Source organism: Oncorhynchus masou, chromosome 1 (assembly GCF_036934945.1).
Source record: "Oncorhynchus masou masou isolate Uvic2021 chromosome 1, UVic_Omas_1.1, whole genome shotgun sequence".
NCBI lineage: Eukaryota > Metazoa > Chordata > Actinopteri > Salmoniformes > Salmonidae > Oncorhynchus > Oncorhynchus masou.
Genome location: NC_088212.1, coordinates 41,095,738 through 41,121,201, shown reverse-complemented (window position 1 = coordinate 41,121,201; position 25,464 = coordinate 41,095,738). Strand labels below are relative to the sequence as shown.

Below are 25,464 nucleotides of genomic sequence, written 5' to 3'. Positions count from 1 at the left end.
CGAACAAAACATACATGTATTGTGTAACATGAAGTCCTATGAGGTGTCATCTGATGAAGATCATCAAAGGTTAGTAATTAATTTGATCTCTTTCTGCTTTTTGTGACTCCTCTCTTTGGCTGGAAAAATTGCTGTTTTTTTCTGACTAGGTGCTGACCTAACATAATTGGATGGTGTGCTTTCGTCGTAAAGCCTTTTTGAAATCAGACACTGTGGTGGGATTAACAACAAGTTTATCTTTAAAATTGTGTAAAATATTGTATGTTTGAGGAATTTTAATTATGAGATTTCTGTTTTGCGTTTGGCGCCCTGCACTTTCACTGGCTGTTGTCATATCGATCCCGTTAGCGGGATCTAAGCCATAAGAAGTTTAACAATATCCCATCGGGTAGCCTGATTTCAGATGTGTCATGTACCAAGATGATTAGGGAAATAGTTTTTCTTGCGCAGCATGTAGGCTAAACGTTTACATCGAACTATTAGGCCTATATTAATCTGACTTCACAATAATAGTATGTGCCGGCCGTGTTCCTATTGGTTAGTCACCGGGATTGGCTCATAGCGCCAGCCACACTACACGATTAAGGCAACGAAATTCGGACACTGCTTAAACTTTGTCAAAGCCTACGATCGCACGTCGCTGCACTTAATCGGCAGACCTTGACCCTGTCAGCCTGAACGAGCCAAGACGTCCGACAATCGTTTACGAGCTAAGAATTTGCCCACGTTGTGGAACTTTTGTCTGGAATGGCAAAACTGTTGCATAAGATGGTTGACATCGTTCAGTCTTCAAAAGTCTTAAGGCCGTGGCCACCCTGTGTGTGTGCATGTGTTTCCTATAGTAGTATAACTCTGTCTCTCTCCTCTCTACCAGTCTGGTAAAGCGGTGGCCACCTTGTCAGCAGAGACCAGTCGTAACCTGCTGCTGTGTTTCCTGTGGGTGATGAAGAACGCTGAGAGGAGTCTGATCCAGCGCTGGACTGTCGACATGCCCTCAGCACAGCTCAACAGACTGCTAGAACTACTCACCATCTGTGTTTCCTGCTTTGAGTATAGGGTAACAATGTCTGCACCCTGCATGGAGTAGATACCTAATTAATTTGTGTAAATATGATGTAAATGTACATTTTTTTCTCTCACTGTGTGTGTGTGTATGTGTGTGTGTGTGTGGTGCAGGGGAAGCAGAGCAGTGATAAGGTGAGCACCCAGGCCTTACAGAAGTCCCAGCAGGCCAAGATGCAGCTGGAGGACTCCCTACTGAGGGGCATCGGAGCACGGGGGGAAATGATGCGCCGGGTTGGAGGTCAGTCCCACCCACTACTCTCTCTGATTGGTCAGAACTACCGTAGCTACATGCACATACACGTCTTCTAAGTACATCTCCTGAAGAGCAGCTGAAAAGGGGAGGATGGTACTCCTAGACTGCTTTTTGATGGAACGAGAGCCTGTCTGCCCTCTTATCCCTCACCCTTTGACCCGGACAGGAAGTGACCGCGCAGGTCAGAGAGAGAACCTACGCTGGAGGAAAGACCTGACGCAGTGGAGGCAGACCAACGACAGACAAGACAAGTGAGTTAGACACACACACACACACACACACACACACACACACACACACACACAGACACACACACACACGGGTACAGACGCAATTCTTGCAAACATGTATTACTCATCTCTCCTGGTAACTATGGCTCAGAAGACCAATTGTCAGGCAGTGTCTTGTGAAGACAATGTCAAGGAAGAGAACCCATAGAGGCAGAACAAGGTGTGGGGCGGCAGGGTAGCCTAGTGGTTAGAGCGTTGGACTAGTAACCAAAAGGTTGCAAGTTCAAATACCTGAGCTGACAAGGTGTATAAATCTGTCATTCTGCCCCTGAACAGGCAGTTTACCCACTGTTCCTAGGCCGTCATTGAAAATAAGAATTTGTTTGTCTCTCTCTCCCACTGACTTGCCTAGTAAAATAAAGGTAAAATAAATAAATAAAAAGGTCTCATCCTTGTGCCTTTTTACCCTCAGAACGAAAGCAGAGCTGGACCAGGAGGCTCTAATCAGTGGGAATCTGGCTACTGAGTCCAACCTCATTGTCCTGGACCTACTGGAGACCATAGTACAGGTCACAACATCGCTCTCCTTATTGTTTCTCTCTATATGTTCTTCTTTCTTCCGTCCTCTTCGATCTTTCCTGTCCTCCCTCCCTCTGTCTCTCTCTCCCTCTGTCTGTCTCTCTCTCCCTCTGTCTGTCTCTCTCTCCCTCTGTCTGTCCGTCTGTCCGCCCACAATGCTTTCCATTGGCTGACCGTACTCTTTCTCTCACTTGTGGTTGGTTGTCATGACAGTCTGTCTCCCTCACAGGCTGTTCCGTTGGCTGACTGTAAGGACAGTGTAGTGGGCGGAGTACTGAGGGTGTTGCTACACTGTCTCACCTGTAACCAGAGTACAACCTTCCTGTCTCACTGCTTCAGCACGCTTCGAGCGCTCATCGTCAAGGTAGGGTGTGTGTGTGTGTGTGTACACACTATATACTGACAGTATTGCGTGCTGCGTGCGTGTTTGTATATTGACAGTATTGTGTGTGTGTGTAGTTTGGTGACCTGTTGTTTGAAGAGGAAGCCGAGCAGTGTGCCGACCTGTGTCAGAAGGTGCTCCAGTACTGTAGCAGTCATGAGGGTGGAAACAGAAGCCAGGCCTGCGCTACCCTATACCTCATCATGAGATGCAGCTTCAGCTCGGCCAACGTGAGTACACGCACGCACGCATGCACGCACGCACGCACACTGATTCCGTCTCATCCGTTTTCCTCTACCACCCAGCTTTAATGTCTCTTCCATGTCTATTTTGAGCTCAGTGGAGACATTTGCTGAGTGATGTGTTTCTGGGTAGTGAGAAGTGAACAGGGAGATATGTCACTGTCTAACCCCTGTGTCCCGGCCTTTCTGTAAGTAATGTGCGAGTTAGAAAAAGGTGGAGGTGGAGAAGGAGACGGCGCGTGGGAGGGAGAGGGAAGGACAGAAGGTCATCTGAGTTTCTCCCTTTTTGGCACAATCTCTAATTCAGAGTGAATGACCTTTACCTCTTCTGTTTTAAACAACCTCCATAGCCGTGGTGTGAAGGATCTCCTTCACCCACTCTTTGTTTGTTTTCATCCCCCTCGCCACCTCTCCATATCCCATTTGGCATCTAAATAAAACCATGAAGCAGGGGTCATATTCATTAGTGCACACCGTTGCAAAACGTAGCCAAGCGTGTTGCCACAAGTTTCTTATTGGACAAGTTCAGGTTGTCCCCTCCCGGTGTCGGGCCATGTTCTTTAGTTTGGTTCCGAGCGAAAAAGACCAGGGTTTTTCCAGGGAGGACATGGATACGAAGAGAACGAGTGAAAGAGAGGAGGGAGGATGGTGAATGAGAGTTTTTGATGGATTGCCAGTGCACAGTTGAAGTGAGGCCATCTTTCGGGGTGATGGTGGAGAGATGGAGAGAGGGTAGGGGAGATGGAGACCGAGTGAGGGGATGACAAATAGTGGAAAGAGAAAGGAGAAGGAGTGAGGTCATCGCTCAGAGCCCCCCACACAAGGACAACACACACGCACACACACACATATACACACACACACATTGTATCAATGCCAGTGATGGCCGTTTAGGCCCTGGCTCCACGTTGGATTTAACAGAATGAGGCCGTAGAGATGATCCATAGGTGATTATGTCGCAGCTAATGGGAGATCGTTTCCCGCTTTGCTGCTGATGGTGGAGATAGATGGGGTTACACACACACACATACACACACACACACACACACACACACACAACCATGTCAGGGTTAAGCCTTCCATTACCTGGAGGAGACTGTGACACCCTTAACAACAACTGGACTGACCTAGAAAGAAGAAGAAGGATAGAGAGAGGGACATGACCTGGACAGAGAGAGGGACATGACCTGGACAGAGAGAGGGACATGACCTGGACAGAGAGAGGGACATGACCTGGACAGAGAGAGGGACATGACCTGGACAGAGAGAGGGACATGACCTGGATGACCTGGACAGAGAGAGGGACATGACCTGGACAGAGAGAGGGACATGACCTGGACAGAGAGAGGGACATGACCTGGACAGAGAGAGGGACATGACCTGGACAGAGAGAGGGACATGACCTGGACAGAGAGAGGGACATGACCTGGACAGAGAGAGGGATATGACAGACCTGGACATGACCTGAACAGAGACCTCGAGACCTGAACAGAGACCTCGAGACCTGGACAGAGACCTCGAGACCTGGACAGAGACCTCGAGACCTGGACAGAGACCTCGAGACCTGGACAGAGACCTCGAGACCTGGACAGAGACCTCGAGACCTGGACAGAGACCTCGAGACCTGGACAGAGACCTCGAGACCTGGACAGAGACCTCGAGACCTGGACAGAGACCTGGAGACCTGGACAGAGACCTGGAGACCTGGACAGAGACCTGGAGACCTGGACAGAGACCTGGAGACCTGGACAGAGACCTGGAGACCTGGACAGAGACCTGGAGACCTGGACAGAGACCTGGAGACCTGGACAGAGACCTGGAGACCTGGACAGAGACCTGAGACCTGGACAGAGACCTGGAGACCTGGACAGAGACCTGGAGACCTGGACAGAGACCTGGAGACCTGGACAGAGACCTGGAGACCTGGACAGAGACCTGGAGACCTGGACAGAGACCTGGAGACCTGGACAGAGACCTCGAGACCTGGACAGAGACCTCGAGACCTGGACAGAGACCTCGAGACCTGGACAGAGACATCGAGACCTGGACAGAGACATCGACATCGAGACCTGGACAGAGACAGAGACATCGAGACCTAGACAGAGACATCGAGACCTAGACAGAGACATCGAGACCTAGACAGAGACATCGACATCGAGACCTAGACAGAGACATCGACATCGAGACCTAGACAGAGACATCGAGACCTAGACAGAGACATCGACATCGAGACCTAGACAGAGACATCGAGACCTAGACAGAGACATCGAGACCTAGACAGAGACATCGAGACCTAGACAGAGACATCGAGACCTAGACAGAGACATCGAGACCTAGACAGAGACATCGAGACCTAGACAGAGACCTCGACATCGAGACCTAGACAGAGACATCGAGACCTAGACAGAGACATCGAGACCTAGACAGAGACATCGAGACCTAGACAGAGACATCGAGACCTGGACAGAGACATCGACATCGAGACCTAGACAGAGACAGAGACATCGAGACCTAGACAGAGACAGAGACATCGAGACCTAGACAGAGACATCGAGACCTAGACAGAGACATCGAGACCTAGACAGAGACATCGACATCGAGACCTAGACAGAGACATCGAGACCTATACAGAGACATCGAGACCTAGACAGAGACATCGAGACCTAGACAGAGACATCGAGACCTAGACAGAGACATCGAGACCTAGACAGAGACCTCGAGACCTAGACAGAGACATCGAGACCTAGACAGAGACCTCGAGACCTAGACAGAGACATCGAGACCTAGACAGAGACATCGAGACCTAGACAGAGACATCGAGACCTAGACAGAGACATCGAGACCTAGACAGAGACATCGAGACCTAGACAGAGACATCGACATCGAGACCTAGACAGAGACATCGAGACCTAGACAGAGACAGAGACATCGAGACCTAGACAGAGACATCGAGACCTAGACAGAGACATCGAGACCTAGACAGAGACATCGACATCGAGACCTAGACAGAGACATCGAGACCTAGACAGAGACATCGACATCGAGACCTAGACAGAGACATCGAGACCTAGACAGAGACATCGAGACCTAGACAGAGACATCGAGACCTAGACAGAGACATCGAGACCTAGACAGAGACATCGAGACCTAGACAGAGACATCGAGACCTAGACAGAGACCTCGAGACCTAGACAGAGACATCGAGACCTAGACAGAGACATCGAGACCTAGACAGAGACATCGAGACCTAGACAGAGACATCGAGACCTAGACAGAGACATCGAGACCTAGACAGAGACATCGAGACCTAGACAGAGACATCGAGACCTAGACAGAGACATCGAGACCTAGACAGAGACATCGAGACCTAGACAGAGACAGAGACATCGAGACAGAGACATCGAGACCTAGACAGAGACATCGAGACCTAGACAGAGACAGAGACATCGAGACAAAGAGTCACACACAGGTGTGAAAGTAGTAGACCAAGAGATAGACCATTAAAGGGGAATATTTACAACCCCAAAGTCTACTTTATTAGCCAATACACGACTGAGCAATGTCATATCATTGTTTAATATGTCCTTTTTATAGCTTGCTTTTATGTATACAGCCAGCCATGCTAGTAAAACTGTAACGTTAGCCTGTTACTGTCCTGAACATCTCTAAAACTAAAAGTGTTGTATTTTTGTACGAAGAATTCCAGAAAGTTCTAGACCTCAGCTGAATCTGGTAATGAATAATGTGGCCGTTGAGCAAGTTGAGGAGACTAAATGACCTTGTTATACCTTGGTTTGCAAACTGTCCTGGTCAAAACAAATGGATGGATGGTTGTAAAGATAGGGGGACGTCTGTCTGTAATGAAGACCTGCTCTGCTCTTTAGACTCCACACAGCAAGTCCTGCAGGCTCTAGTTTTATCATATCGGCATTATTGCTCGGTCATAAGGTCAGGTGCTGCAAAGAAGGACTAGGAAAACTGCAGCCGCCCAGAACAGAGCGGAACGTCTCGCTCTTCACTGTCATCGGAGGGATGATATCGCAACAGCTTATGGGGATCCTAATACGATACCTACATACCCTCCACTCTAAGCCCTGATACTAAGGATAGGCCTCCTCCCTGTCAAATCCACCCCTCAGAAATGACTGTCACAGAGGGCCACATAACAGGTCCCCCGTCTGTGTGCAGCAGCACTAGCCTGAAGACGAGGCGTGATCTTGCCTCTCAAAGAGCACCCTATTCCCTATACAGTGCTATACTCATTTTGACCCGGGCCCCAAGGAGTGCACTATGTAGGGAATAGGTTGCTCTTTGGGATGCAGACGAGGTCAACCCTAGATGTTCATGTCAGTCCCTCTCTCCCGCTGTGCAGAACTTCTCCCGGGTGAAGATGCAGGTGACCATGTCTCTAGCCTCTCTGGTGGGGAAGTCCGATGACTTCCACGAGGAGTACCTCCGCAGGTCCCTCCGCACCATACTGGCCTATGCCGAGGAGGACACAGAGATGCAGAACACACCTCTTCCCTCGCAGGTAACGATACACGTTCGCACACGGACCGCGGGAAGGCCATTCACAAATGTGTTGAGATCGACCCCCAGCCCTTGTCTGTGTAGGTTGATGAGCTGCTGAGGAACCTGAACAGTATCCTGTCAGACACGGTGAAGATGAGAGAGTTCCAAGAAGACCCAGAGATGCTCATGGACCTCATGTATAGGTACACACACACACAGACACACACACACAGAGACTCCTGCTTTATGTCTCTGTGGTTTGGTTGTTTCTCCTCTGTTTGTTTCTCACTATGGAAACCATGTGGTAGCAGTTTGGTACAGTGATCTGGGTTTGTGTATGTACAGTAAATACATGCAGGTTGTGTGTGTGGGTGTGACTGCATGCTCTCTCAGTGCACGGGTCATCTGCTTACATTCTGCATCTGTAAAAGGCCGATAAAGCTTCAATTTACGTTGGGCTACCTAAAACTGACCGCCAGCCCTCCCCAGGGGTCAAGAAATTGGCATCACTCACCCCCCCTCTCCAGGATAGCAAAGGGTTACCAGACGTCGCCTGACCTGAGGTTGACCTGGCTGCAGAACATGGCGGAGAAACACAAGAACAGGAAGTGTTTTACAGAGTCGGCCATGTGTCTGGTCCACGCTGCGGCCCTGGTGGCTGAATACCTCAGCATGCTGGAGGACCACAAATACCTACCTGTGGGCAGTGTCACCTTTCAGGTGCGGTACACGCACAAACACACAATACTGAATCTGGAATGTTGGTATGTTGACTGTGGCCAGAAGGGGGAACTGTACACTGAAAACGTAATATATAGATTGTTTGGCTGCTGTCACTTAGGGACAGATGTTTTAGTAAAAAAACGCTATATCAGTAACACTTGATTGGTTGGTTCCCTTTTGTAATACGCTGGATGAGTCTGATTGATTGGTTGTGCAGAACATCTCTCCCAACGTGCTGGAGGAGTCGGCAGTGTCCGATGACGTCCTGTCCCCAGACGAAGATGGAGTCTGCTCGGGGAGATACTTCACCACTGGTGGGCTGGTGGTCCTACTGGAGCAGGCAGCAGAACTCTTCAGCCAGGTACGTCTCACACACACACACACACACACACACACACACCCACACACCCACACACTGAGTGGAGGACATGCGCATATAAACGCACAACAATCGTACACTACGTGGCCAAAAGTATGTGGACGCCCCTTTTTTAAAATGCCCTCAACCCCATCGAACTCCTTTGGGATGAATTGGAACGCCGACTGTGAGCCAGGCCTAATCGCCCAACATCAGTGCTCCGACCTCACTAACGGTCTTGTGGCTGAATGGAAGCAAGTCCCCGCAGCAATGTTCCAACATCTAGTGGGAAGCCTTCCCAGAAGAGTGGAGGCTGTTGTAGCAGCAAAGGGGGGACCAACTCCATGTTAATGCCCGTGATTTTGGAATGACGATCAGGTGTCTGTAGTGTATGTTGTGAGTGTCGTTTCTGGGTTTTTTTCAGGGTGGTCTTTATGAGGCAGTGAATGAGGTGTACAAGATCGTTATGCCTATCCTGGAGGCTCACAGAGATTTCCGGGAGCTGGGCTCCGCTCACCACAAACTCCAGAGAGCCTTCGAGAACATCATTCAGAAGGTACAGACAGCCGCATGGACTAGCGTTTCATGGTGAAATGCTGACAATGAAAATAGCCTCTTTAATTTCATTTGTATTTATTTTTATACACAATACCGAGTCTCTTTCATGTGCTTGTCTTGTCATCGCAGGGCCATAAGAGAATGTTTGGGACATATTTCCGAGTGGGATTTTATGGGGCCAGGTTTGGAGACCTGGACGAACGAGAGTTTGTTTACAAGGAGCCAGGGATCACCCACCTGCCAGAGATATCCCACAGACTGGAGGTGAGAGTGTGTGTGTGTGTGTGTGTGCGCACCGTTGTGTGCATGCTTTTACCGTAAGGATATAAGTACTGAATCTATTCACATGTACCGTATGCATTGCTGTTGTAGAACTTCTACAGTCAGTGTTTTGGAGACGCCCTGGAGATGATCAAAGACTCCAAAGGCATAGACAGGAGCAAACTGGATGCTAACAAGGTACAGTATACGACACTACACTACCAAGTCAACGCCGAGTCATTACTGTCGAGTCCCGTTTCACTACCTTCTCCGACTTGCATATGTCAAACAACAAGATGCAGCTCTTCATTTACACCCTCTACAACCCCCCCCCAGGCCTACATCCAGATCACCTATGTGGAGCCCTTCTTTGACGATTATGAGATGAAAAACCGCCTGACCAACTTTGAGAAGAACTTCAACCTGCGCCGCTTCATGTACACCACGCCCTTCACCAAGGCCGGGCGGCCGCGCGGCGAGCTCAATGAGCAGTACAAGAGGAAGACCATCCTCACCACCATGCACGCCTTTCCCTACGTCAAGACACGCATCAACGTCATCCAGAAAGAAGAGGTATGCTGGTGGAACTGAGCGAGTACAGCTTCTCAATGCCCGGGTCCCTTGTTGCCTTTTGATCATTACTGACTTTTAGGCAAAAAGACTAAATCTAACTCGCACACTCCCCCTTTCATTCTCCTTCCTCTAACACCCCCCCCCCTCCTCCCCCCCTCCCATCTCCAGTTTGACCTGACTCCCATTGAGGTGGCCATTGAGGACATGCAGAAGAAGACCAGGGAGCTAGCAGTAGCCACACACAGGGAGCAGCCCGATGCTAAGATGCTCCAGATGCTTCTACAGGGCTCTGTGGGAGCCACTGTCAACCAGGTACCTCCAGCCACCTGTCTTGGCCCCTAAGAATGGAGTCTTTTCCTTGCCTCTTGTCTTTTCTCCCCCTGCATTTGCAGTTTAACATAGAGCTATTTCTGACTTATTGCTGTTACTCAGTTATTGAAAGTTACTCCTCGACTCCACACAACAAATAAAGACAAAAACCAAGTTTGAAAAGCCGACTGAATTGGTTCGCATAGTGTATATAGCAGGCAATCGTTTGTGTTCTCCTGAATCCTCATGAATCTAGAGGAAGCATCCAGTCTTGTAAGTTTACGTGACGATAAACAGCAGGTGGGAGACATGACACATCAAAGAGTCCGGTTCAACCCTAACATCGTCTGCACAGTGCCTCTGCTGATTCGTTTTTAAAACCTTAATTCACAACCTCTCCTTTCATGTCTGCGCTAAACGCGGAAACCCTTTGATCTGATGGCTTACAGCTCCCGTCAAACGTTGGCTAAAACACTAGAGTAATGATGTAGTTACAACATCAGGCCCCAGCTTTCTCTTGGATCGTCTAATCTGACAGCAACCCCTGCTTTCACCTGCTGACTGTATACACAACCTTAATGCTCACGCCGTCCATAAACAAACACAGCCCTGGGCCTAATCAGTAGAGCGGCACAGTTCCCCCCCCCCTCTATGTCCGTCGGTCCGTCTGTCTGTCCAGGCCCTAGCCTAGCACCTCTGCTTCGAATGCTCGTCAGGGCTCGTTTGCTATGCCTGGCATGACCCGGTGTCACGCGAATGTGCAGTGGTTTCAGGATGATTAGAAGTTAGAATAACAAGATCCCAGAGAGGGAACGAATGTGAGCCAAAATGGCTGCTCGTAGGCAGGGTTCAGGGGTGACCTTAGCCACACAGCAGGCCAATCCGGGGTCTCTCGTCTGATCTCTTGGCTGAACATCGTGGCCTTTGGACACATTGGCCGTGTCTCATATGGCACCCCGTTCCTTATGGCCTATGAATATATGAAGCTCTGGTCAAAAGTAGTGTCATTTGGGACACGGCCATTATTAAGCCTTCTGTTAGGAAGTAGTTTCCTCTACTGAAAGCAAGGCATTCATCATCCACACTCACACACACACTTTCTTCCTCCCTTGCTCTCTCTCCTCCCTCTTTCTCTCTCCCCTCTGTCCCTCCCTCCCGTCTGTCTGTCTGTGTAGGGACCATTGGAGGTGGCCCAGGTCTTTCTGAATGAGATCCCAGCGGACCCCAAGCTCTTCCGTCACCACAACAAACTGCGCCTGTGTTTCAAAGAGTTCATAATGAGGTGAGAGCCAAGCCAAACACCACAGAGAAACCCATGGCTCACCAGCCAGCCAATGAGAGCTAAGAAACCCTGACTTGCTTTGGTTGCAGTCCGATTCTCTAATCTTTTCCCCAAAGTGTGCACTCGTTATCAGTTCTGGCACGAATACAGTATTTGGTGGAATATACATTTCGGCGTTAATGGTGTTAGGGGTGTCTTGAAGCACAGACACTCTCTAAAATAGTACTGTCGTATGGTGGAAATAGAAAAGGACACTAAAATAGTACTGTCGCATGGTGGAAATAGAACAGGACACTCAAATAGTACTGTCGTATGGTGGAAATAGAAAAGGACACTCAAATAGTACTGTCGTATGGTGGAAATAGAAAAGGACACTCAAATAGTACTGTCGTATGGTGGATATCGAAAAGGACATTAAAATAGTACTGCCGCATGGTGGAAATAGAAAAGGACACTAAAATAGTACTGCCGCATGGTGGAAATAGAAAAGGACATTAAAATAGTACTGCCGCATGGTGGAAATAGAAAAGGACACTAAAATAGTACTGTCGCACGGTGGAAATAGAAAAGGACACTAAAATAGTACTGTCGTATGGTGAAAATAGAAAAGGACACTAAAATAGTACTGTCGCACGGTGGAATTAGAAAAGGACACTCTAAAATAGTACTGTCGTATGGTGGAATTAGAAAAGGACACTAAAATAGTACTGTTGCATGGTGGAAATAGAAAAGGACACTAAAATAGTACTGTCGCATGGTGGAAATAGAAAAGGACACTCTAAAATAGTACTGTCGTATGGTGGAAATAGAAAAGGACACTAAAATAGTACTGTCGTATGGTGGAAATAGAAAAGGACACTCTAAAATAGTACTGTCGCATGGTGAAAATAGAAAAGGACACTCTAAAATAGTACTGCCACATGGTGGAAATAGAAAAGCAAGCAAATGACAGTAAAACCAGCTACTGTATGCACACACAGCATCTCAGTCTTGGTAATGTGTTATTACTGGAATACATTCATAGGTGATACTAAAGGAAGCTAGTCAGGTAACTAAAACATGATTTAATACAACACAACAAGGTATTTCATTTCCCGTTGGGCAAATGAATAAAAGTTGTTTTCCCTTTAATATCATTCAGCTGCATTTGGTTTTGAATGGAACAGAAAAGTTTTATTGTTGCCTGGGGAGTTCAATTTTATTTAGAATATTTTACAAATAATTTAAACCAACCGTCTAAACGAATGAGGCAGGCGATGCGGTTATTTGGTCCAGGGTGTGTGTCTGTGTGTCCCTGTGTGCAAGAGTGTGTGCCTCGCGTGGGAACGTATCGTTTGCCTCCGAAAGGTGGCTTTCATTTTGGAACCCTCATGCCACATTCCGAATGCCTTGATTCCTGCAAGCAGGCTGGCAAATATTTACCGTAATTTCAAAAAATGTTTATTTTTCTCCATAATCCATGCAAGCTGGCACGAGCTCCTTATATAGTATCCACTTATCATCCTGCTATTTGCGCTGGAAGGGCGATGGTTGCTAGCTACAGCACATTGAAGGTTTTTAAATGCTTTTGTTTCCCCCCGTCTTTCCAGCAGTCCCTATGCATTTACCATATACCGTTAGATTACATTTTCCGTATTACTTGCACTAAAAGGGAGAGATAAGTGCAACCATGTGCTTGTTTTTTTAAGCATCCTCGTCTTTCCATTTCCCTGTGCCTCGTTTGTCTGTCGCCCATTATGCATGCTGTAATTGTGAATGCAGGCATGACCCTGTTCTCTGGAATGAGGTTCAACCTCAGGCTAGTTTGTTTGGTCGTCGGTCACTCTACTCCCTGCCACTCTCAGCACAGTACTACAAGACACATTTCTTCCTCGAGCATTCCCGTAGTAAAGAGGCAAGGCTCGGAGAAAGCCCCAATCAAATACAGATGGACACACGGGGGTTGTTTTAATAAGGTGAAAACATTTATACATTTCAATGTGGACAGATTTGGGGTCAAATCCATGTCAGTCACATTGTCAGCTCAGGAAATGAACTGGAATCCGTTAATAGAAAATAAGGAAATTAAATGAATTGACTCTGACAAATAATAAGAAAGTCCTCCGTAAAGATCACTGACCTGAAATGACTTTTCAGGAGGAGATGAGAGGAGACTATTGAGAGACAGCCCACAGTATGTCTTTTCCCCCCCACTGTTCCTCTGTAGGTGTGGCGAGGCTGTGGAGAAGAACAAGCACCTGATCACGATGGACCAGAAGGAGTACCAGCAGGAGCTGAAGAAGAACTACAACCGTCTGAGAGAGAACCTGCGGCCCATGCTGGAGAGGAAGATACCCGAGCTCTACAAACCCATCATCAAACCACGCTTGGAGAACAGGTAACTAGTGCTGCGAGGGTTGACTCCTAACCCGCAGTCCCTGCGGTTGTATCTGTGGGGCGGGCGGGTTTAGGGTCATGAAATATTGTGTGGATGAAGGGCTTGTGGGTAGCGGTTGGTTGAGTAAATATGTAAAAAAAAAAAATGAAATTGTATAATTCTTGTGCAGGCTATGTTTACATTTTCTTTAAATTATTTTTGGGCTGTGCCATTAGTGCATAAACCTAAGCTTTAGGGCCTAACTTTACGTGTGCCAAATACCTACACACCAATTGCGAAACCGCTTTTGGGAACAGGCAGAAAAAGTGAACATTTGAGCCACTGAGGCAAAAAGGACAACGGGTAAAGCTGCAAAATGGAAAATAAAGAGGAGGGAGGGCCAGAAAGGTCATGTTTGGGAAAGATTTGGTGACATGATAAAAGAGGATGATAGCAGTGCTGGCTATGTTATGTATTGATTGTGAGCCGCTACACAAATACCAAAGTCACAAGACGGGGACTTCAAATAGGTCTAATGCACGTCAAGGGAACTTTAGCCTACTGTTTAGATGAAATCTGGACACTGACTGTAGGTCTATAACCTTTCACACAGAACTCCTGCAGGATGAAGCATTTATTGCAGTAAAATGATACACCAAAAACATTTTGACTCGGGAACAGGAGGGGAGAAATAAGATTTCTTTCCTTTAGCATTTTGAGAGAATGCTAATGTGCATTTGGGGACCGTATCTAGAGGTGCCATCATTATCATAAAATCTGATAAAATATGCATCCAGGCCGAACTGAAATCTTGTGTGGCTTGAAATACTATCAGAAACATGTTGGGTTGTCTTCACAGCTTAGTATTTCCTTACAATCAATCAAACTGATGTAATTTGGAGATTTTAAACAGAAAATCTTTCATATTTTTGGGCTTAGTTATTGGATTTTCTCCCCGGTCCCTAAAAGTCTTTGCTCCGCGAAAGAAGCAGAGATGACAGAGCACTTTACCGATGTCAACTAGATTGAAGCATTCATTCAATCATTTATGACATTATTCTGGTGAGCAATGGTTTATTTAGTCTTCAAGGCCACATATAATAACAGAAGAAAAGCTGCATATATCTAAGTTGACTAACAGATAGCCTACCAAAATATCAGGAAATACAGTATAAGCAGAAACATAGCTACACTGAACAAAATTATAAATGCAACTTGTAAAGTGTTGGTCTCATGTTTCATGAACTGAAATAAAAAATCCCTGAAATTTTCCAAATGCACTAAAAGCTTATTTCGCTAAAATGTTGTGCACACATGTGTTAACATACCTGTTAGTGAGCATTTTTCATTTGTGAAGATAATCCATTAACCTGACAGGTGTGGCATATCAAGAAGCTGAATAAACAGCATGATAATTACACAGGTGCACCTTGTGCTGTGGACAATAAAAGACCACTTTAAAATGCCACAGATGTCTCAAGTTTGCAATTGGCATGCTTACTGCAGAAATGTCCACCAGAGCTGTTGCCAGAAAATTGAATGGTCAAATTGACCACTTGTAACCACACCAGGACAGGACCTCCACATCCGGATTCTTCACCTGCAGGATTGTCTGAGGGGGTGTGGGGAGTGGAGAGTGCTGAGGAGTGTTTCTGTCTGTAATAAAGCCCTTTTGTGGCAAAAACCTCATTCTGATTGGCTGGGCCTGGCTCCCATTGTGGGTGGGCCTGGCTGCCAAGTGGGTGGTCCTATGCCCTCCCAAGGCCCACCCATTGCTGCACCTCAGCCCAGTCATGTGAAATCGATAGATTAGGGCCTGATGAATTTATTTTTAATTCACTGATTTCCTAATATGAACTGTAACTCAGCAAAATCTTAAATTGTTTCATGTTGCGTTTTATATTTTTGTTCAATATATATTAGGCAACAACAACAGTGCACCCGTTGTTCAAAAATCATTCTGCCGTCTCTGACTGTAGCCTCCAGCGCATTTTTCTTTTTGTTTTTTGTTTGGTAATAATAATTGCCAGCAAACATGAATACAAACATACAAAACACCCCCCAGTCCCGCCCCGCCCGAGGACCTAAGGGATAAAATTAAATAAAAATGACTACAATTACAAAAGCAGCACATACATCATGAAGTGTTTCAGCAGTTCAAAGTGCCTTCTTTAGCTCCATGAATGCGAGCGGTAGACAGCTCCATATAAATTACATCCCAAAAATGGAGGAGTAAATATATAAGAACTAGCGTTCCATTTGGAACACTATTGATACCTGAATCTGTTTCATAAGAATGCTTCATTTAATTGAATGTTCACCCTATCAACAGTTCGGTTTGCTTCTGTCCTCAATGTGACAGTTGCTGTGTATTATTTTCTTTTTAAAATGTTGCCTATTCCACCATGCAAATGTAATTAAACAGTCACATCCTCTCCTCCTCTCCCTCTATGCTCTCCCCTTCAAAGAGATTCCATCAAACGGCTCAGTTTCCGCAGAACCCTGGAGGAAAACTCCTGAGAAGGACAGATTTATCTATCTGAGAGAATCTCCAGAGGCCGGAGAAGTAAGGATGTTGTAAAAGTAGAAAAGGAGGCGAAGAAGAGAAGGGAGCTAGCAGTCCTCATTCACCATGGAAGAGCAGTACACACATGATTACACAATGGAGGACTTACAATCATGTCTGAATCAACACAACATTGCAATACATTGTCATTGCTTGTTGTTTCTTTTTTTTCTTCTTTTTTTACAAGAAGCACAAATACATTGTGTGAGACCATAATGAGCACATTACGTAGCAGGTAATGTGCAATATTGAGCAAATTTGGCATTTATCCGTTTTTTTTACATTGCTAGTTCTCCTGAGTTCTATGATTACTGTGAGTCCTAACGATGCTGCAAACTGCTGTGGGTTTGAGAAAGAAGGGTAAAAGTCCCACATTATAGTCCTTGCAGGGCCAGGGACTGTGTGTGTGTGTGTGTGTGTGTGTGTGTGTGTGTGTGCGCGTGCGTGCGCGTGCCCGTGCACCACAATACAAGGGAACATGTTTTCTTTTTGTAAGTGTCCTGATAAGGAATGCTTGAAATCTGACTCATACTAAATGACTGATGATAAATCACTCTGTTCTCTGCAAAAGTCCTCCTGGACTTGCACTTGTATGTGTGCAACTCTATAGACTCTCACACTGTAAAAATAGAACTCTCCAGTTAACTCGTAATGCTATATTTGATATATATTTAGTGTACAAAACATTAATATTGAGATGCACCCCATTTTGCCCTCAGAACATCCTGAGGGCAAAATTCGTCGGGGCTAGAAGGTGTCGAAAGCCTTTCGCAGGGATGCTGGCCCATGTTGACCACAATGATTCCCACAGATGTGTCAAGTTGGCTGGATGTCCTTTGGATGGTGGACCGTTCTTGATACACACGGGAAACTGTTGAGGGTGAAACACCCTGCAGCGTTGCAGTTCTTGGCGCACAAATGTTCAAAGGCATTTAAAAAATGTGTCTTGACCATTCACCCTCTGAATGGCACACATACACAATCATGTACACTGATTGAAGTGGATTTAATAAGTGACATCCATAAGGGACCATAGACTGATAAATTAAATCCAGGTAAAAGCTATGTCATGGACAGAGTTCCAAGTGTTTTGTACACACTCCGTATATATATACAGTGCCAGTCAAAAGTTTGGACATGACAATTCATTCAAGGGTTTTTCCTTTAAAAAAAACTATTTTCTATATTGTAGAATAATAGTGAAGACATCAAAACTATGAAATCACACATATGGAATCATGTAAAAACCAAAAAACTGTTAAACAAATCAAATATATTTTAGATTCTTCAAATTAGCCACCCTGATGACAGCTTTGCACACTTTTGGCATTCTCTCAACCAGCTTCACCTGGAATGCTTTTCCAAAAGTTTTGAAGGAGTTCCCACATATGCTGAGCACCTGTTGGCTGCTTTTCCTTCACTCTGTGGTCCAACTCATCCCAATCCATCTCAAATGGGTTGAGGTCGGGTAATTGTGGAGGCCAGGTTATCTGGTGCAGTACTCGCATCACTCTCCTTCTTTGTCAAATAGCCCTTACACAGCCTGGAGGTGTGTTTGGGGTCATTGTCCTGTTGAATAACAAATGATAGTTCCACGAAGCGCAAAACAGATGGTATGGCGTATCGCTGCAGAATGCTGTGGTAGCCATGCTGGTCAAGTATGAATTCTAAATAAATCACAGAGAGTGTCATCAGCAAAGCACCATCACACCACCTCCTCCATGCTTCACGTGGGAACCACACATGCGGAGAACATCTGTTCACCTACTTACAAAGACACGGCGGTTGGAACCAAAAATCTCAAATTTGGACTCATCAGACCAAAAGACAAATTTTCACCGGTCTAATGCCCATTGCTCGTGTTTCTTGGCCCAAGCAAGTCTCTTCTTCTTATTGGTGTCCTTTTGTAGTGGTTTCTTTGCAGCAATTTGACCATGAAGGCCTGATCCAAGCAGTCTCCTCTGTGCAATTAATGTTGAGATGCGTCTGTTACTTGAACTCTATAAAGCGTTTATTTGGGCTGCAATTTCTGAGGTAACTCTGGGTCTTTCTTTCCTGTGGGGGTCCTCATGAGAGCCAGTTTCATCATAGCACTTGATGGTTTTTGCGACTGCACTTGAAGAAACTTTCAAAATTCTTGAAATGTTCCAGATTGACTGACCTTCATGTCTTAGAAATGACAGTCCATCATTAATATTTGCTTATTTGAGCTGTTCTTGCCATAATATGGACTTGGTCTTTTACTAAATAGGGGTATCTTCTGTATACCACCCCGACCTTGTCACAACACAACTGATTGGCTCAAATGCATTAAGAAGGAAAGAAATTCCACAACTTTACTTTTAACAAGGCACACCTGTTAATTGAAATGCATTCCAGATGACTACCTCATTAAGCTGGTTGAGAGAATGCCAAGAGTGTGCAAAGCTGTCATCAAGGCAAAGGATGGCTGCTTTGAAAAATATCAAATCTAAAATATATTTTTACTTTATTTAACTTTTTTTGGTTACTACATGATTCCATATGTGCTATTTCATAGTTTTTGATGTCTTCGCTATTATTCTACGATGTAGAAGACAGTAAAAATAAAGAAAAACCCTGGAATGAGTAGGTGTGTCCAAACTTTTGACTGGTACTATATACAGTTGAAGTCGGAAGTTTACATACACTTAGATTGGAGTCATTAAAATTTGTTTTTCAACAACTACAAATTTCTTGTAAACAAACTATAGTTTTGGCAAGTTGGTTAGGACATCTACTTTGTGCATGACACAAGTAATTTTTCCAACAATTGTTTACAGACAGATTATTTCACTTATAATTCACTGTATCACAATTCCAGTGGGTCAGAATTTTACGTACACTAAGTTGACTGTGCCTTTTAAACAGTTTGGAAAATTCCAGAAAATGATGTCATGGTTTTAGAAACTTCTGACAGACATAATTTGAGTCAATTGGATGTATTTCAAGGCCTACCTTTAAACCCAGTGTCTATTTTCTTGACATCATGGAAAATCTAAAGAAATCAGCCAAGACCTCAGAAAAAAAATCATAGACCTCCACAAGTCTGGTTCATCCTTGGGAGCAATTTCCAAATGCCTGAAGGTACCACATTCATCTGTACAAACAATAGTACGCAAGTATAAACACCATGAGACCATGCAGCCATCATACCGCTCAGGAAGATGAACATACTTTGGTGCGAAAAGTGCAAATCAATGCCAGAACAACAGCAAAGGACCTTGTGAATTTGCTGGAGGAAACGGGTACAAAAATATGTGTATCCACAGTAAAATGAGTCCTATATGGACATAACCTGAAAGGCCGCACAGCAAGGAAGAAGCCACTGCTCCAAAACAGCCATAAAAATGCCAGACTATGGTTTGCAACTGCACATGTGGACAAAGATTGTACTTGTTGGAGAAATGTCCTCTGGTCTGATGAAACAAAAACAGAACTATTTGGCCATAATGACCATTGTTATGTTTGGAGGAAAAAGCAAGCCGAAGAACACCATCCCAATTGTGGCAGACTGATGCACTTCATAAAATAGATGGCATCATGAGGATGGAAAATGATGTGGATATATTGAAGCAACATCTCAAGGCATCAGACAGGAAGTTAAAGCTTGGTTGCAAATGGGTCTTCCAAATGGACAATGACCCCAAGCATACTTGCAAAGTTGTGTCAAAATGGCTTAATTAAGGACAACAAGTCAATAATAGAAAATGTGTGGGCGGAACTGAAAAAGCGTGTGTGAGCAAGGAGGCCTTCAAACCTGAATCAGTTACACTAGCTCTGTCAGGAGAAATGGGCCAAAATTCACCCAACTTATTGTGGGAAGCTTGTGGAAGGCTACCCAAAACATTTGACCCAAGTTTAATAATTTAAAGGCAATGCTACGAAATAGTAATTGAGTGTATGTTAACTTCTGACCCACTGGGAATGTGATGAAAGAAATAAAAGCAGAAATAAATAATTTTCTCTTATTCTGACATTTCACATTCTTAAAATAATGTGTCGATCCTAACTGACCTATGATTGGAATTTTTACTATAATTAAATGTCAGGAATTGTGAAACAACTTTGCCAAATACATTTAAACTCAGTTTATGTAAACTTCCAACTTCAACTGTGTGTGTGTATATCATTTTTTGATTTTTTTGTTAGCCTATTATGTCTATGTAGATACTAACAAAGATTAATTTATTATGAGTTCACAAATGCATCAAGGCACATATACATCATAACTGATGCCATCACCAACCAAACCTAAATGGCAAATCTGTACGTACACAGAGACTGAAATGCTATTTAGACGACACATCAGAGAATGAAAATACAAATGTTTACAGTTATGATACATTTTATTTTATTCATGAAAATATATATTTTAGATAATATACAGTATCATCACTTTAGCTGGCAATAACAATATTGAAACAATGTTGTTTACCATGACTAAATGTGACAAAGCCAATGCACATATAAAGTTTGTTTTTGTTGTTGAAAAAATTGTATTAGGTGCCAAAATAAAGACATCCTACGATCTATGTTTACTGTACCAACAAGACCGGTTTCAAGTATTTGCCCAGGCTCTTAATCTTGTTTGTTAATGTTGATGTCATGAGGTAGAACGTCATGTATACGAATAGAGAAACCATTTGTAATACTACTGGGAAAACGCAATACTCTGATTAGAAATACTTATGGGCAAAGAGACATCTATTAATATATGGCTCTGCGTATGGGTATTCATTCACATTATATTCTGTGTTCTGTTACAATGTAGCTGCATAATAGTACAGTAAGTGAGTATAGGACATACTGTAGGTAGTGGCCTACCAATAAACACTGGAACCCTTGTTTTTCATTTTGTGGTATTTTTAATCTGTTGTTCATCAGTGCTTTATTGAAAATGTTGGATATGAATGAATTATAAAGCACGCATATCAATGCCATGCAATTGTGTAGGCTACATCTTTGCTGTGGTCATTATTGCTCCACTTATCACTACACTATCATTAGACTTAGCATAGGCCTAGACTAGAGAACTCATGATTTCACAATCCACAATTCTTGCAAATATATATACTTTCGTCATTAGCTTAAAATGTTGAATAAATATCCTCCTTCAGTTACATGGAAGCCTGAATTGGAATTTAGAACATCCCGAATAGGCCTACAGATTTAACTAGATTCGTAGTATACCCCTCTGCTATATTCAGATAAGCAACCTCGTTTTTAGTTTACCAGTGCGCAAGAGCTCCTTTATATAGCTCCACCTGGAAGATTACAACAATTGTCAAGGTACCGTAGGTTAATTCATGAGACATTTTAAACATGACTAGGTTTATTTTCGTATCATAGAATGCATCATATAATCCACATTTCCATTGTATAACCTATCCGTTTTTAATCATAATTCACTATAAAAAATATATATAAAAGCATTACACAAATTGAGAAATTATTTTAATACACGGAAAATACACCACTGGACAGAGTATTTTCCGCGTGAAAAACAGGCAATTTTCCCCACCCTGATGTATATTTTCGGTTTATACTTTAGCATGTGTTACATTGATTTGATTTGACCATTGAAGTGTTTTGTAGGTCATTATCAGGTTATATTAAATTGCACTGAGATTGAACTACAATTTATTTTTTAAACACATACACCTACATACTGTGTTGTAATAAAACATGCAGGGAGCAGGTCTCGAACCCTCGACCTTCTAGCCCGTGGTCCGGCGCGCTATCTACTGTGCCGCGAAAGCATGATAGATCTACTTAACGTCGCCTGAATATGACGGCATAAACCCTTGCTATGGACATGCTCGTACTGTCTGTGCCGGGAACTGAATGCAGCCACTCCAACCAGGTTAGTGCCTACGACAGTCCACAAAACAGAGCATTACTGTTTTCGTATTCGCTATAAGATCTTGTGTATTGAATGCACAGGTCTTGTCTCCTTTTACAAAAAACACTGTTAGGATATTACCCCGCTTTCGTTTTAAAACCATGCACATGTGGCTGAGGCTCCAGTAAATTTTCCGCCATCGGATGCTTTATTTGAGAGACGACCTGCCACCTCCCCGCTCTCACCACCAACGAACGTAGATTAATATAATATATACATATGTAGAAACAAGTAAGTGTTTAGCCTACAGTCCTAAATGAAGCAAAATGCCGCAATGATGGAAATGATGTAAAAGTACCAACTATTCACAGTGCATGAGTGGCAACCCAAAGTGTGGGTGAAGTATTAATTATTATAGGCGACCGACTCATCACATAAGGTTTACTAACGACTGCTGTGAAACTATAGAGAGCGCAATAGTAATGTTTTGTTGAACAAAGCCTATGGGAAAATGAATGGAATTTTTGGTTAAACGCCAAAAATATGGTCTCTGGTAAACACCGGCTTAAGAGATCTTAAAAGTTTTGTTCTATGAAATAATCTTCAGCTGCCAACATCACTTTCTGTGAATTTTGAAGCATTTAAGTAATACAATTAACACAACGCACATAAAGGCTTTCCAAATTCACAAAGGTCGTGTTAACTGACTGATATTATCTCAGTACAAAACATATCAGATCTCTTAAGCCTAACATGCATTGACTCAGGGGGGTTGAATATTTATCTTATCAAAATATATATATATTTATTTTCCATTAACAAACATTTTATAAAAACATTAGAGTATTTTGTGTAGATTGTTAACAATTTGTATTTTATTTTTAATCCTGCTTTGTAAAACAACAAAATGTGGAAAAGGTCAAGGGGTGTGAATTCTTTCTGAAGGCACTGTATGTCTCTGTGTCACTTTGTTTTTATTCTCCTACTTCCTCTCAGGGAGAGACGTTTGAGGAATTCACACTGTACAGTTTAATTGCAGCTTTGGCCTGCCAAGCCTCCATAACCCTGAGGCTGGAGCAGGGGAAATGGAAATGCTAGGTTGTAACGGGTTGTAACGGCAAAGTGGCTGGCTGGCTCTCATAGGGGACCTTCAGTTTACTGTAAAACATTTTGCTTTTTGGAGCTTGGATCTGTAGGCCTGCGGATCCATTTCCCTCCAAAATAAATATGTATACAGTATATATATTAAAACATTTTTGGCTGGGGGACTCAGTCGGGGTCTGAGTCCCCCAGCCAAAAGTGCAATTTCGAAAAAGTGCAATTTCGAGATGTGGATAATTAGTTTTTCTCTTACATTTACATTTAAGTCATTTAGCAGACGCTCTTATCCAGAGCGACTTACAAATTGGTGAATTCACCTTATGACATCCAGTGGAACAGCCACTTTACAATAGTGCATCTAAATCATTAAGGGGGGGGTGGGAAGGATTACTTATCCTATCCTAGGTATTCCTTGAAGAGGTGGGGTTTCAGGTGTCTCCGGAAGGTGGTGATTGACTCCGCTGTCCTGGCGTCGTGAGGGAGTTTGTTCCACCATTGGGGGGCCAGAGCAGCGAACAGTTTTGACTGGGCTGAGCGGGAACTGTACTTCCTCAGTGGTAGGGAGGCGAGCAGGCCAGAGGTGGATGAACGCAGTGCCCTTGTTTGGGTGTAGGGCCTGATCAGAGCCTGGAGGTACTGCGGTGCCGTTCCCCTCACAGCTCCGTCACAGACAGTCACTCAATTAGCCCATGTCAGCAATTATTTTTGATTGGTATTGTATGTTTGTCAGGCCTATATAGAGCCTTCGGAAACTATTCAGACCCATTGACTTTTTCCACATTTTATTATGTTACAGCCTTATTCTAAAATAGATTAAATAAATACAAATCCTCAGCAATCTACACACAAACCCCATAATGACAAAGCGAAAACAGGTTTTTAGACATTATTGCAAAAAAAAACAGTGTTAAGCCAAATTTCATTCTCCTGAGGTTGAAGAGGTACTGTTGCTCCTTCTTTACCACACTGTCTGTGTGGGTGGACCATTTCAGTTTGTCAGTGATGTGTACGCCGAGGAACTTGAAGCTTTCCACCTTCTCCACTGCGGTCCCATCGATGTGGATAGGGGGGTGCTCCCTCTGCTGTTTCCTGAAATCCATGATCATCTCCTTAGTTTTGTTGACGTTGGTTATTTTCCTGGCACCACACTCCCAGAGCCCTCACCTCCACCCTGTCGGCTGTCTCATCGTTGTTGGTAATTAAGCCTAATACTGTTTTGCCATCTGCAAACTTGATGATTGAGTTGGAGGCGTGCATGGCCATGCAGTCATGGGTGAACAGGGAGTACAAGAGGGGGCTGAGCATGCACCCTTGTGGGGCCCCAGTGTTGAGGATTAGCGAAGAGGAGGTGTTGTTTCCTACCTTCACCACCTGTGGGCAACTTGTCAGGAAGTCCAGGACCCAGTTGCACAGGGCAAGGTTCAAACCTAGGGCCTCAAGCTTGATGATGAGCTTGGAGAGTACTATGGTGTTGAATGCTGAGCTATAGTCAATGAACAGCTTTCTTACATAGGTATGCCTCTTATCCAGATGGGACAGGACAGTGTCCAGTGTGGTGGCGATTGTATCGTCTGTGGATCTATTGGGGCGGTAAGCAAATTGAAGTGGGTCTAGGGTGGCAGGTAAGGTGGAGGTTAGAGGTCGACCGAATATGATTTTTCAACGCGGATACCGATTATTGGAGGACCAAATAAGGCAGATTTATTAATTTGTAATTATGACAATTACAACAATACTGAATTAACACTTTTATTTTAACTTAATATACAGTGGGCTCCAAAATTACTGGCACCCCTGACTGGCAATGCACAAACAATGCTTAAACAAACATAAACAATATAATTATAGAGAGAAACTCAAAATACCAACATGTGAGAAATATTGTACTTTATTAATGTTTCAATGGAACCAACCAAATAATTGATTGATTTAATTAAAAATCAATGTCCTCCAAATATAGGTTTCACAATTAATGGCACCCTTAATTAAAGATTATTGTAAATAACATCTACCAAAATTAAACCACAAATTAAATTCCACTTAAGTTTATCTAAGTCTTAAGGAACTATATTGAGCAATTTCATCACTTCCTGTTTCACTAGGGTATAAAAATGAGGTAACACGCATGCAATATCCCGCTGTCATCCAACACTATGAAGAAAACAAAATAACTAGCGGTTCAAAAAAGACAGATGATCATAAACCTTCATGAATCTGGTAATGGCTACAAGAAGATCCACAAATGATTGAA

General features: G+C 44.1%; 2 protein-coding genes across 8 annotated transcripts in view; both read left to right on the top strand.

Annotated features, from left to right (window-relative positions):
* Positions 1 to 21,210, top strand: part of dock8 (dedicator of cytokinesis 8) — an 84,736-nt gene extending 63,526 nt beyond the window's left edge. For all 3 annotated transcript variants that reach the window (XM_064971788.1, XM_064971780.1, XM_064971796.1), the window contains 18 exons: positions 875 to 1,057; positions 1,177 to 1,303; positions 1,485 to 1,569; positions 2,021 to 2,117; positions 2,357 to 2,491; positions 2,587 to 2,739; positions 7,124 to 7,282; positions 7,366 to 7,466; positions 7,791 to 7,983; positions 8,204 to 8,347; positions 8,769 to 8,900; positions 9,032 to 9,166; positions 9,275 to 9,361; positions 9,500 to 9,736; positions 9,905 to 10,048; positions 11,221 to 11,327; positions 13,534 to 13,704; positions 16,152 to 21,210. In XM_064971788.1, coding sequence (XP_064827860.1) covers positions 875 to 1,057; positions 1,177 to 1,303; positions 1,485 to 1,569; positions 2,021 to 2,117; positions 2,357 to 2,491; positions 2,587 to 2,739; positions 7,124 to 7,282; positions 7,366 to 7,466; positions 7,791 to 7,983; positions 8,204 to 8,347; positions 8,769 to 8,900; positions 9,032 to 9,166; positions 9,275 to 9,361; positions 9,500 to 9,736; positions 9,905 to 10,048; positions 11,221 to 11,327; positions 13,534 to 13,704; positions 16,152 to 16,203 — 2,442 coding nt within the window. In that variant the 3' untranslated portion in view covers positions 16,204 to 21,210. The remainder of the gene's footprint in view (positions 1 to 874; positions 1,058 to 1,176; positions 1,304 to 1,484; positions 1,570 to 2,020; positions 2,118 to 2,356; positions 2,492 to 2,586; positions 2,740 to 7,123; positions 7,283 to 7,365; positions 7,467 to 7,790; positions 7,984 to 8,203; positions 8,348 to 8,768; positions 8,901 to 9,031; positions 9,167 to 9,274; positions 9,362 to 9,499; positions 9,737 to 9,904; positions 10,049 to 11,220; positions 11,328 to 13,533; positions 13,705 to 16,151) is intronic.
* Positions 21,211 to 21,873: 663 nt separating this feature from the next.
* Positions 21,874 to 25,464, top strand: part of aopep (aminopeptidase O (putative)) — a 125,898-nt gene continuing 122,307 nt past the window's right edge. The window contains exon 1 of one of the 5 annotated variants that reach the window (XM_064971841.1): positions 21,874 to 22,133. The gene's annotated coding sequence lies outside the window, so the exon portion shown is untranslated. The remainder of the gene's footprint in view (positions 22,134 to 25,464) is intronic. The other 4 variants (XM_064971833.1, XR_010456325.1, XR_010456324.1 and 1 more) reach the window with 4 other exon arrangements.